Source organism: Callorhinus ursinus, unplaced genomic scaffold (assembly GCF_003265705.2).
Source record: "Callorhinus ursinus isolate GAN/ISIS: 27379988/994484 unplaced genomic scaffold, GSC_fseal_2.0 scaffold9, whole genome shotgun sequence".
NCBI classification, from domain to species: domain Eukaryota; kingdom Metazoa; phylum Chordata; class Mammalia; order Carnivora; family Otariidae; genus Callorhinus; species Callorhinus ursinus.
The window spans coordinates 53,737,656-53,750,076 of record NW_027397071.1 but is presented as its reverse complement, the minus strand read 5'-3'; the positions used below and the strand labels follow the sequence as shown (position 1 = coordinate 53,750,076).

Genomic DNA, 12,421 nt, shown 5'->3' with positions numbered 1-12,421 from the left:
TACCTGCAATTGTAATCCTACAAAGTACATCCTCCACCAGTGGGCTGGTAGGTCAGCTTGCCTGACGATGAAGAGTTATTCTGGTAGTTGCCCGCTGCTCACAAACACCTCGGAATGACAGAAAACTGGTCTTAATAGAGGCCTCAAGGGGGAGGCAAACCTTTTGTTCTGCTACTGGTACCTTGTCTGTACTCACTAAGATAAAATCCTATGCTCCCTCTGTCCTGGAGATTTCTGGAGAACCTGTGGCCTCAAGTGTACTCTCTGTGTTTTGCCAATTCTGCTGCTTTTACACATTTATATTGCCCAGGAGTTGATTTAAAGAGATCTGCATGAAATGGACCCTCATAGTGTTTGAATAATCCTGATGGGGGATGGAGTTGTCCTAGGCATCTGCACCTGTAAATTCCCTGCCTCCTGGGCTAAGTCATTTTCCCTCAAAGCAGGCTCTCTGGCCCCCCATTCTAACTTGCTGTGAGGACTGAGCCATCCCTCTCCTTGCCCTCTTTGGAGGTGGGGGGGGGTGGGTATCTACTTGGAATAACTTAGTTGTACTATAAAATGTTGAGTTAACTATTGACCATTACCAACCACAACCAGTGCTCAGTAGTTTAACATAATAAGGCTTCCATAATAATACTTCCTCCCTTTTCCTTATGGCTCAGGGGTAAGCTCATTTAGGCTGTGGTCTGCTGGGTGATTCTTCTAGTCTTAACTGAACTCACTGAGTCAGGTCTTGACTGCCTGGGAGGGGATGTGGGATCCAGGTTGGGCTTGGTGGTCATTGCTCTGCTCCACCTAACTCTTCTCCTCCTCCTCCCACTAGTGGGCTGGCCCTCCCTGATTTTCTCAAGGCTGTGCCAGAGATGCAAAAGAGCAAGCAGAAACGCATAATGCCTCTTGACGCTTAGACTTGAACCCAGAGTGCTGTCCTCCTGCCTTACATTTTTGGCCAAATCCAGTCATGTGACAGAATCCAAAATATAGAGGTAGGAAGGGAGATCATGTCCACAGTGTTGGGGTGGGAGGGGGTAGGGCAGCATGGCAAATTACACAGCAAGAGATGCAGATATGTGGAGGGTCAATGACTTGGGGCATGAACTCAACCTGCCTCTGCTATTAAGAACTAGAATGTAGTATTTTCAAGTTAGAATGCTGCCTCAAAAGAGAGAGCCATGAGTTTACCTTGGAGGTAGCGGGGAGGTGCCATTGCAACCGGACCATCTGGATGACTTGGAGTTTGCCAAGTAGACAAGAATGAGTGGAAGGAACAACAAGCAGTTAAGACAGAAGGAACAGTCAGAACAGAGGCATAGAATTCTGCAAATGAATGGGGCATTTGGAGAGTGAAGGGTTGTTCTGTGTAGTCGAATCATTAGAAATAATCTGTCTACACTATCTTCTGTTCCATAGCATTGTTCTTTGCAGTGAGCTCTCAGAGCTTCCACAAAGTTGGAATTCCAGGCGTTGTGCCAGGAGGAATTAACCTATTTTGTATTCTTCAGGATATGCTATACAGGTGACTACCTTCTTTATGCCTGAAAAAAAAAAATGTATCTTAAGGAAGGGGAAGGATTTAGCACATGTGTGTTGCATTTCTATTGGCGCTAACACTCCCTCAGTATATCTATTTTGCTTAGCTTAGCTCAGCTCAGTGTGCTCTGCCATCTACATGACATCTGAAAAAAAAATCAGTAATGATCAATAACATTTGTTTGCTTTCAAAAGAAATTTAGGTCTCACAAAATGTCACCTCTGTGGAGCCTTTCTTGCTTGATACTTCCTCCCTTTTCCTTCCACCACATACTTATCAAGCACCTTTCTTGCTTGATACTTCCTCCCCTTTCCTCCCACCACGTTATATCCGATTCCCCTGCTAAAGGTTTTCACTCATCTCTCTACCTCCTTTAGAACATTATTGTTAGCATGTGATTTTAGATGTGATTGATCAAGTTCTGTCTCCCCCAGTTTAACTGTCAACTTCTATGCGAGCAGAGGACCAAGTCTCTGGCATACCACTGGTTCCCCAGGGCATCAACTGGTGCCAGAATCATAGTAACTGAATACTAAATATTTGAGTGGGTGAGTGAATCAATGTGAGTGATTGAAGGAGATGCACCTTGACTCTATGAGATAGGTTTATCTTCAAAACTGTGTGAGCCTCCCAGGTTTATCACTTACCTGATAAGTGATAAACGACAGGCCAGGTGGACAAACCATATTCATTTGTTAGTGCTGCCATTTACTCAGTATTCTTTGTGCCTGAATGTAGACTCACTACTGGAGATAGAGCTGAGCAGGACTGGTTTTGCTCTGAAGGAGTAGCTGGAGTTAATGGGAGAGCTAGGGAAGCCAGTGGGCAGAGACAGTTACTGTGGTCATTGTTAAGACTATGTCTAGATTGAAGCTTAGAGAAGAGGCTTTGGACTCAGCTTGCCCTTCACTGGGGCCTCATGAAAAGGGATGATCTGAGCTGAGTCATGAAGGCTAACTAGCAAATACATAACAGTGAAGAACATTAGGCAGAATGAAGCAAAGATGCACAGGGAAGTGAGAAATCAAGGCCTGCTATGGGAAACTTCAAATAATTCAGTTTTGTGGAATGGAGAAAGCAAGGGTGGGAACAGCAAGACAGTAGTCTGGTGGTCGGCATAGTCATATCACTAAGGGTGTTTTAAGCCCTGCTAAGGATTGGATTTTTTCCTGAAGGCATTGAGGAACAATTGAAAAGTTTTAATCAGGGATTGATATCAGATTTCATTTTCTAAGGTTTTCTATCAATAAAAGATAAGCATGGAAAGCAGTAGCACTACTGGGAAGATATGTAAAGGAGTTAATTATACAGCATTTTAAGGGCTGTGGTAGAAGGTATGGTGCATGTTCTAGAAGTTCAGAGGAGGAACACTTAGACCCAGAACTGAAGACTCAGCCTAGGCTGGAGAAGTATTTGAGTTATCTGGGGCGAAGAAGCTGGGAAGAATTTTCCAAACAAATAGGAGTAGGGCAAAGGCACAGAAATGTGCAAGAACTTTTTTTTTTCCCCAGAAAACTGCAAATGATTTTTTTATTGCTGGAGTGTAGAATACTAAGGGTAAATGTATGAGAAATAAAGCTGGAGAGGAAAGTACCTTCAGCATTCCAGTCTTCCTCCAATTAAATATTGCTTTAGACTAGAGCGACCGTATATATACCAGGTACTTTTTCAATTTCTTTTTACCTTTTTTGTTATAGAGAATTTTGAACATGCACAAAACAGAGTAGATCATGAACACCCATTTACCCATCACTCATCCCCATAACCACCAACCCATGGCCAGGTATAAGTGGAGACTTTGGATCTGAACGATGTGTAATTACTTACTTTGGCATGTTCTACTTCTTTAACACTACTGCAGATATCTGGGTAGGTATTTGGCAAGGAAGCCTGACTCATATTATTGGTTCTACCTTTCTCCCATTTACTTAGGTCTCTCTGCTCCCTGGTGTGCAAATGGACATACTCTGCAGAGAAAGGCTGGGATGACAGTTTCTGGAAGATGATCGGATTGGAAGATTTTGTTGCAGATAATTACAGCAAAATAGGTATAAAGCAAACAATGAAAACATCTGGAGAGTAATTATGTGTATGTTCATATAAGGATATTGTCTTTTTTTTTTTTTATGAATTGAAATGCAAGGGGTGCCTGGGTGGCTCAGTGGTTAAGTGAATGACTTTGGCTCAGGTCATGATCTTGGGGTCCTGAGATCAAGCCCTGAGTCAGGCTCCCTGCTCAGTTGGAAGTCTTCTTGTCCTTCTCCCTCTGCCCTTCCCCCTGCCTGTGTGCTCTCTCTCTCTCAAATAAATAAGTAAAATATTAAAAAAAAAAAAGGGGGGGGCACCTGGGTGGCTCAGTCAGTTAGGCGTCTGCCTTCGGAATGGGTCTTGAGCTCAGGGTCCTGGGATTGAGCCCTGCACCGTTCCGGGCTCCCTGCTCAGCAGGGAGTCTGCTTCTCTTTCAGTCTGTCTCTCTGCTTGTACTCTCTCAAATAAATAAGTAAAATTAAAAGAAAAGAAAAGAAATGCAGAAACTCTGCCCTGTTTTTCTAAGAGAAATGAGTCCATTGTGTTGGGTAGACCATGACTAGTAGGCCCTTGTTTTGGGTCTCATGCGAACTGAGTAGAGATGTGGAAGTGGAAGTGCAGACTGTGGAAGTCTGCAATGAAATACAGAATTGTAGACATTGAGCTAGATTGAGGGAGACATTCTCATAGAGTAGTTGGGAATAGAATAATCAAGGGGGTGTGTATAGATTGTTTCCAGTCAGTATTAGGAAGGTGCTTTGTGAATTACGTTCAAGGAGCCAGACAAGGCCATGAACAGAAAGAAAAACAATTGAGATAAAAAATGAGAAGAAACAGGAGTAAGACAGTAACTACAGCATGAGCCAGTAGTTCCTGACTAAGGCCACAGAGTCCCAGACTTCTAGTTTTATGTGACCAGGTAATAAAGGTGTGGGTGACTGGTCGGGGTTTACTTGGGGAAAGAATTGAGATGCTAGGTACATTTATATAACAATAGCTGGCATTTGAAAGTTTAAGGTTTTCATGTTCATTTCACAGGAAGTTGTTTATTTCCTGTAGTTACTACTTGCAGTTGTAGTAAGCTGTCATCAGGTAGGCAATTACCCCTAATTAAATAGAAATCCTTTTGTACTGTTTAGTGTTTAGGCTAAGACGTTGTAACAATAAAAGTGAAAAGGACAGTGGGTTAATAAACAAGATGGAAGGTAATTCCCTTTTTTATGTAATAGAATAGAGGGAAGTGACTTTCAGGCCAGCTCTGATATTGTCACAACATGGCCTCCAACCTTGGGTCCAAGTTAGTTACTCCAGTTCTCCTCAGTTCCCAGTCCGTGAGTGGGAGGAATGAAAAGGACCAGAGGAATCCATCCACATTTTCCTGGAGAGAGCATAACATGGACATGAGCCACGTCATTTCTGATCACATCCCATTAACCAGAATATGTTCCTAAGGCCCCACAAGGCTGCAAGGTGCCTGAGGAATGTCGCCATGGGCTGGGCAGCCATGTGTCCATGCACGTGGCCAGCTAAAATTTGAGAGTTGTGCTGTTAAATATTGGCAAAAAACAGTTGTCTGCTACATCTTGTGACTGCCCGTGCTAACCGAGTCATGTGGTAGGTCATTTCAGGTTCCCCTTTCTCTGGGGGAGTCCTCATGACCCATCTATTAAAGGGCAAGAGTTTCAGGATAGAAACATGAAAGATTCAAGTAGCACCTATCCTACTACGTTGCAGATAGCCTCACTTGGTTGTCTGTGGTCTGTTCAACTACTAATTGCTAAGTCTGGGGAAAAGAACAGTCAGAGTAGTATGCAGCAAGAGCCATTCTGGAATTTCTGTGGCTCCATGGAAATCATTTCTGGATCTGAGCTGGTAGAGAAGGGGAGGGGCTTGGGGCCACGGAAGAGAAGAAAAAAGCAAAGCATCGATCATTCGTCATCAGCTATATTCTGAGTCCTTTGGTAGGTGATTTATGTGCATTATCTCATGTGGCCCTCACAAACCTGTTGGTGTAATTGCTATTCCCATTTTATGGATGGGAAAACCGGGATTCAGTTCCTTGTCCACTATTAAGTTGTCGAGTCAGTATTAGAACTAGGGTCTCTAACTGCACACTTTCCTGTGAAAGCACACTGACTATCGGGATATACGAGACTGAGGGAGCTGGTGTGGCTGTGTGGTTGGCCTCCAGTGGGATTACGCAGTGGTGCAGGATTTAGCTCCCAAAGTCAGCATCAGCCAGACTGGAACAAGTGCGCATACCTGAACATAAGAAAAGCACGATGGGGTCTGAGTGGATAAGTGCAGTATAACTTCACAGGGTGTAAAAAGGTGTTAATACCCTAAGTCATATGATGGTTGGCTTTAAAATTCTGGGTCTTCCAGCCATTTGGAGGCAGCCGCTTGGACAGCAACTGGGGAATATGGTCGGTCTTTCATTCTGGGGGCTGAGTAAGCTGGCTAGAGGCTGGCGTGTTGGGACTCCTGCCATCCCGGCTGGGTTTTTAGACAGGGCTTCCAGTTCATGAGCAGGAATGGGCAGCCACATAAGAAGCCAATGCTAAACCGAAAGCTTCTGGAGGGCACGGATCAGTGTACCTTACCCTTGAGTGTCTCGGCACAGGCAATGTTGATAAATATCTGCTGGTGGAATGTGTGAGACACAGACACAGTTGCTGGAATGGAGACAGATGGCAAGAGTGAAGAGAAAACTGTGGCAAAGGGATGTCCTGGGTGTCTTAGTCCACCAACGCTGCTGTAGCAAAACACCATAGACTGAGTGATTTACAACAATGGAAATTTGTTTCTCACAGTTCTGGAGGCTGGAAAGTCCAAGATCAAAGTGCCAACAAAGTGAGTTTAGTTCTGAGGCCTCTTTTCTTGGCTGTTGCAGCTGCCTCTTACCGTGTGCTCACATGACCTCTTTTTTGTACATGTGCAGAGAGTGCGCACAAGAGAGTGCTCACTAGTGTCTCTTCCTCTAAGGGCACAAATCCTATTGGCTCAGAGCCCCACCCTTTTTCTAAAGATTTATTTATTGATTTTAGAGAGAGAGACTGACTCTCATGAAGACTCCCCACTGAGTGCAGAGCCCAACACAGGGCTTGATCTCACGTGAGATCATGACCTAAGCTGAAATCAAGAGTCAGACACTCATCTGACTAAGCCACCCAGGCACCCCAGGGCCCTACCCTTTTGACTTCATTTAACCTTAAATACCTCCTTACCCACCCTATCTCCAAATATAGTCACGTTGGGGATTAGGGCTTCAACGTATTAATTTTGGGGACTCAATTCAGCCCATAGCACCAGGGTATTAGTGCATGGTCATTAGAGCTAAAGCAGAGCCATCAAGTCCTGAGTCCCCACGCTGCTGTTCTGGAGGCACCCCATGAGCTTGCTGCCTTGATGGAGAACCATCAGGACTGAGTACCAAGGGAAGGTTTTTTTTGTCTTGTAATTGAGGGGTTATAGGCAAGATGGGTCTAAAACACTGAACTGGGAACTAGAGTGGTTCTAGTTCTGGCGCTAATGGTGTGAACTTAGACTGAGTCTCATCATGTTTCCATATAGTCTTACCTGTGAAGGCATAATTAATGGTAGCAATGAAAACTAATAGCTTACTGCTTCTTGGACATGATACTATTGCATCCTAACCATTATCTTTGTAAATTTTTAAAACCGTGTAGTAGAGTTATTTTTATTTGTCCACTTCTATAGCTGAAGAACCTGAGGGTCAGGAAAGGGAAAAGTGTTTAAATGATGGTTGCACAGTTTGCAAATGGTAGAGGCAGAATATAGACCCATGTTTGGATGATTCCAAATCCTGCTCTAACCCTTTTGCTATACTGACTTTCAATTAATAATATTCATTGTGTGCCTATGAATGGTAGGCGACGTAAATACTAACCCTGCTTCCTTTTCTATATTTCAAGCACATTTTTCTGTGCTTTCCCAGACCTTGTTGCATGTAATTCTCACAATCCATGACAAAAGTAGTGTTACCTTGTTTGCAGATGAAAATTTGATGAGTAATCTCATCTAACCCCATGCAGAAGTAATAAATGCTAAGTCAGGATTGAAACCTTCCCAATGGGAGGCCCTAGAAGGAGCTAATATCTTATTGGAACACAAATTTCAACTTCAATTACTTGTGCCCCCCACCCCCTAAATTTGGTTGTTCCTTCTGAGTGTTCTCATGGTATATTGACCATATCTTAGTATAGTATACATTGATTACTTGTATGTGTCTTGATTCTATACTCCTGTGAGCTCCTTGACATCAGGATTTTCACTAATTTACCTTTGTGTCCTCAGTCCCGGCATAGGGGATGGTACACTTTAGTAGCTCAAATACTATGTGATTAGTAAGTGAGTAAATTGACTTGAGATGGCTGGTCCTAGTCGGATGGCACTTTTTGCTTTTAAAAGCTATAATGATATTTACTGATTTTAGTAGTATCTTCGGTGACTTGGGTCCAACCTCAACTCTGATTTTTTTATTTTAACATTTGGTGCTCCCCCCACCCTGACACAAAACCCATGTTTAATTATTATGTTAGGTTTGCTAATAGAGCAATACCTACAGGAAATATTTGTTAAAAATCCATAATGTTAATCTAGCAGAAAATTTCCAGAGTAACTTTATTAGATTTAACCTGTTAAGTTAATGGATTTTTAATGGATGTCCTAAGGAGACATATCATTAACCAGAATATTGCCATACATGAATTAAAACTTACCCATTCATCAAAATTAATTGTGATATTTCCTTTGATTTTCATTTCTGGTGACTTGAACTTGTAGTTTCCGTCTGATCTAAAAGTGGAAGATAGTAAAGAGGTTGTTAACTCTCAGTTGTGACTTTCAGAGATTGCTCTGGAAGATACCTCCAGAGATTCTTCAGTAATTTTTGTAACTTTGAGCAATGAATCTCGGAAGCTTCCCCATGAAGTGTTAAACATTTCCAGTGGACTCATTGCCCGTCAAGATGTGGGCAGTAAAGTGCAAAACCTTTTAACAGATTTGAGCAGAGCTTCATGGATTTGAGCATTAATACAATTACCATAATTCGCTCCATGTGGAGCTTTTAGCCAAGTCTTTACCAGCCTTCCTGGGCTCATGCAGTAAATAAATGCTTTCCCTGAAAACTGAACACCTCAGCAACTGATGGTCTTACTGAGGGATATTTATGAAATAAATTATTGATGGAGTGTAAGTTAAGGATCAAATGCAATATTTATATGGTGCATTTGAAGGACAGGGGAAGAAATTTACAATGTTTTGAGTAACTTACATGCAAATTTTCAAAGCTAAAATGTTACCACCTAATGCCTTCTTTCAAGGAGGTATTTGGATGGTTTGATTGGGGAACATTATACAAAGTAAGGATGAAGAATAGTTTTGTGACTCAAAAGAATACAGTAGACATTTCTTCACAATTGAAGCTATACTAACGAAACTGTTTAATGTTCAGAGTTGATGGGAAACACTTAAACTCGGTGTCTTGCAGGGATTCATCTACCCATAGTCCAATAAAATAATTTGTGCCAGTAAACATTGACCTTCAGTTCCATGTGAATCATCGGCAGGTCACCCATCTAATCCTACATATCTATCAAAAGCAAACAGGAAGGAAGAGAGCAGTGGGGAGAAAGGACCCTTAGGAAGACAAGCAGCATCCCACCTGCTCTCATCCATTGTCCAGGCTGTCTTTCAGCATGTCCCAGTTGCCCTTTTACTTCCTGAGAAGAATGCTTCCCTGTGTTACTGGGGCAGGCCACTTCATGGAAACTCGTGTGCACATCACAGCTGAATTATAGACTGCTTATTTGCATTACAGTAAGGGCTTTGTTATGTGCAAGGGTGCAGTGTGCTAGCCTCCAGATCATGCATTATGTGGGGTGAGGAAAACCAGGCAAAAAAGAGACTTACAAGCTCAGGTAGAAGGAGTTACTAACTTAAGTGAGAGGCAAAGTTGAAGATATGCATGTGTGAAGGAAGACCGTTCCCTAAAGGGAGGAAGGCTACATTTTTGAACTTCTTTTCTCTCCCTCTGGAAGACTGTGTTTTAGGCACAGGGCACTGGCTACTATCTGGCACATAATAGATACTGACAAAATACTTGTTGAATGAGTGAATATATGTTCGAATGGAGGAGTTGATAAACAATTCCTTTTTTGGCCTCAATTGTCCAAAAATACTGACGCACTCTCCATAAATTGTTTTGAATTATGTGACATTACTAGGTGACAGACGGTGATTTCATTTCATAATTTCAGTGTTCACAGTTCTTTTTTCATGAATATATTTGCCACTTAAGAAAAGCCTCTGTGGAAGACACACCACAGCCCTGAGTGATAGTTGCAGTCCAACCTCATTCTTGTAGCATTTCTCTGTGAGACTTCTGCATGACAAGGAATATTTCAAACTCCTTCACAGAAAACAAACAAAAAACAAGCAAACTTATTTTAAGATTAGGACTACCACTTTTCCATAGGGTCAGGTAACCCTGAAGTTAACTAAAGCTGCATTTGAGATATTTTTGTCATGTAGGCTTCACACTGGAGATAAAGAATCATGACTCATCACAAGTATGTGTTGAGGACATTGATGGCCCAATATTCACCACTGGTCTGCTCTAAAGTCTAAACAATAGAGCACAGTTCCCAGAGCCAGCTGAAGCAAAGTGCAGTACTGAATTAAAGAGCACGGGAGGGATATCCTACCTCTTTTCTGAACGTGGCTAGACCATGGGACCTGCATGACACTCACCTAATCTATTCATTGGTAGGCCAAGGAGCTCACACAAAGAACGAGACCTGGCTGGGCTTGCTTCGGCATTTGATCTGCTTAATTCACAAATTGAAAGAGCCCACTGGTCTGGGTCTAGGTGGTTCAAGAAGAGAGACCCATGCCAAGCCTGCACTGATTCCATGTAAAGGCAGTGGCACTCCTTCCTTGTGATCATGGCCCCAGGGAGGTTGGTTTTCTCCAAGTCTCATGGATTAGCTATCTTCAGCTAATCAGCTAATCTAAACCAGCGATCTTCTTTGCATGGATGGAATATGTAAGAGTATACAAGCATGAGATGAGAGTATTCATATGAATGCTACTGCATCCTGAGGGAGAGAAGAGGAAATCCCCTTGTGGAAACATGACAAAGGGGTTTCTACCAGTGATAGGCATCATGGCTGATGTTGGGAGCCTGAATCCAGGGATATCATATCATCCATGCTTGTGGGTATTATAAGAATCCTTTTATGGCCATTAATACTCAGTGATCTGAATTGTCCTAATAGAACCAGATATGTTTGCAAGGATTTATCCATTCATTCCTTAGAATTTGAGACTTTTCATTTAGAATTTTGCTGAACTGCTGCTCCAGCTTGGTATCATGAGATGTTCATGCTTTTTTTAGTAATATGTTTTGGGAGATCTGGGGAAATCTTTGGCCACAGGTAATCCCAGCATTTTCTAGGATCTGTGGATCCTTTCACACCACTGTCTCCCATGTCCTGGGGGAGGCCATCCCTCTGGGTGCCCTGGACTAGGCTTTGTCTTTGCTCTTTACCCTGAGTCTTTGGTCTTACCCCACTTTTTTTATTACCCTTCTCATTCCTGTCCAGGTAATAGAATAAGGTCTTTTCAGTGTCTGAGGCAAGTTCATATCCTCTGAATATTGTACTGTCTTATTTTATCTTTTTTAAAATAAAACTTCTGCCTAATGGAGAATGACCTAGAAGTCTTCATGTTAGTGGTCCATCCAGTCATGCATCTATCCAAACAACCACACTACTGAGTGCTTCCTCTGTGCCAGGTGCTGGACTAAGTACAGGAGATATAAAACTACTCATCATGGTCCATGCCCTTGGGCATCTCATGTCTAGAGGACAGAGGCAAATAAATCAATAATCTCAGTATTTTTCTTGCTTTTCAATAAGTCTAGATATGTTCCAAATACTGTGGGCAAGCAGAGCAGAAAGTCAACTGGCAGTGGTATCAAGGAAGTCTTCTTATGAGATGGCATTTGAGATGTCTAAAAAATATTAGTGGTGGGGCACCTGGGTGGCTCAGTTGTTAAGCGTCTGCCTTCAGCTCAGGGCATGATCCCAGGGTCCTGGGATCAAGCCCCGCATCGGGCTCCCTGCTTGGCGGGAAGCCTGCTTCTCCCTCTCCCACTCCCCCTGCTTGTGTTCCCTCTCTCGCTGTGTCTCTCTCTGTCAAATAAATAAATAAAATCTTAACCAAAAAGAAGTTTAAAAAAAAATATGAGTGGTAGTTTACCAGGCAAAAGTGGTAAATGATTTTTAAGGCAGAAGAAACATCTCAGGCAAAGGCATGGAGGCACAGAAGACTATAGGTGTGCATGAATTTCTGGATGTGGCTTGAGCATAGTGGACCTATGGTGGGAAAGGAGAGGGGACTGGATTTAATTTCTTTTTGTAAGTATTTATTTATTTATTTGAGGGGAGGTGCAGAGGGAGAGAGAATCCCAAGCAGACTCTGTGTGGAGTGCGGAGTCCCATGTGGGGCTCTGTCTCACGACCCTGAGATCATTACCTGAGCTGAACTCAAGAGTCAAACACTTAACCAACTGGGGCGCCTTTGGGCACCTGGGGCACCACCCAGGTGCCCCAGAGGGACTGGGTTTAATTTCTAATGGGGCTTCTATCCTTCCTTGAGTCACCAGTAGGAGACTCAAAAAGATTTTCTCCATGCCTCTCAAGAGATGGTTCTAATGATTACTCCTGCCCATGCTGTAAATAAAATTGTGGGCAGTTTTAGAAGTTTTGTAGCTCCTATGAAGATGATTGTGTGTGTGTGTGTGTGTGTGTGTGTGTGTGTGTGTGTGTGTGT

The 12,421-nt window shown here is 42.8% G+C and overlaps 1 protein-coding gene across 13 annotated transcripts in view; it reads left to right on the top strand.

Moving 5' to 3' along the window:
* The window catches only part of FGGY (FGGY carbohydrate kinase domain containing), a 400,333-nt gene that overhangs the window by 147,674 nt on the left and 240,238 nt on the right, over positions 1-12,421 (top strand). For all 13 annotated transcript variants that reach the window (XR_003208181.2, XM_025871735.2, XM_073896657.1 and 10 more), the window contains one exon: positions 3,467-3,582. Coding sequence is in view for 12 of the 13 variants with exons in the window: in XM_025871735.2 (XP_025727520.2) it covers positions 3,467-3,582 (116 nt within the window). In the remaining variant the exon portion in view is untranslated. The remainder of the gene's footprint in view (positions 1-3,466; positions 3,583-12,421) is intronic.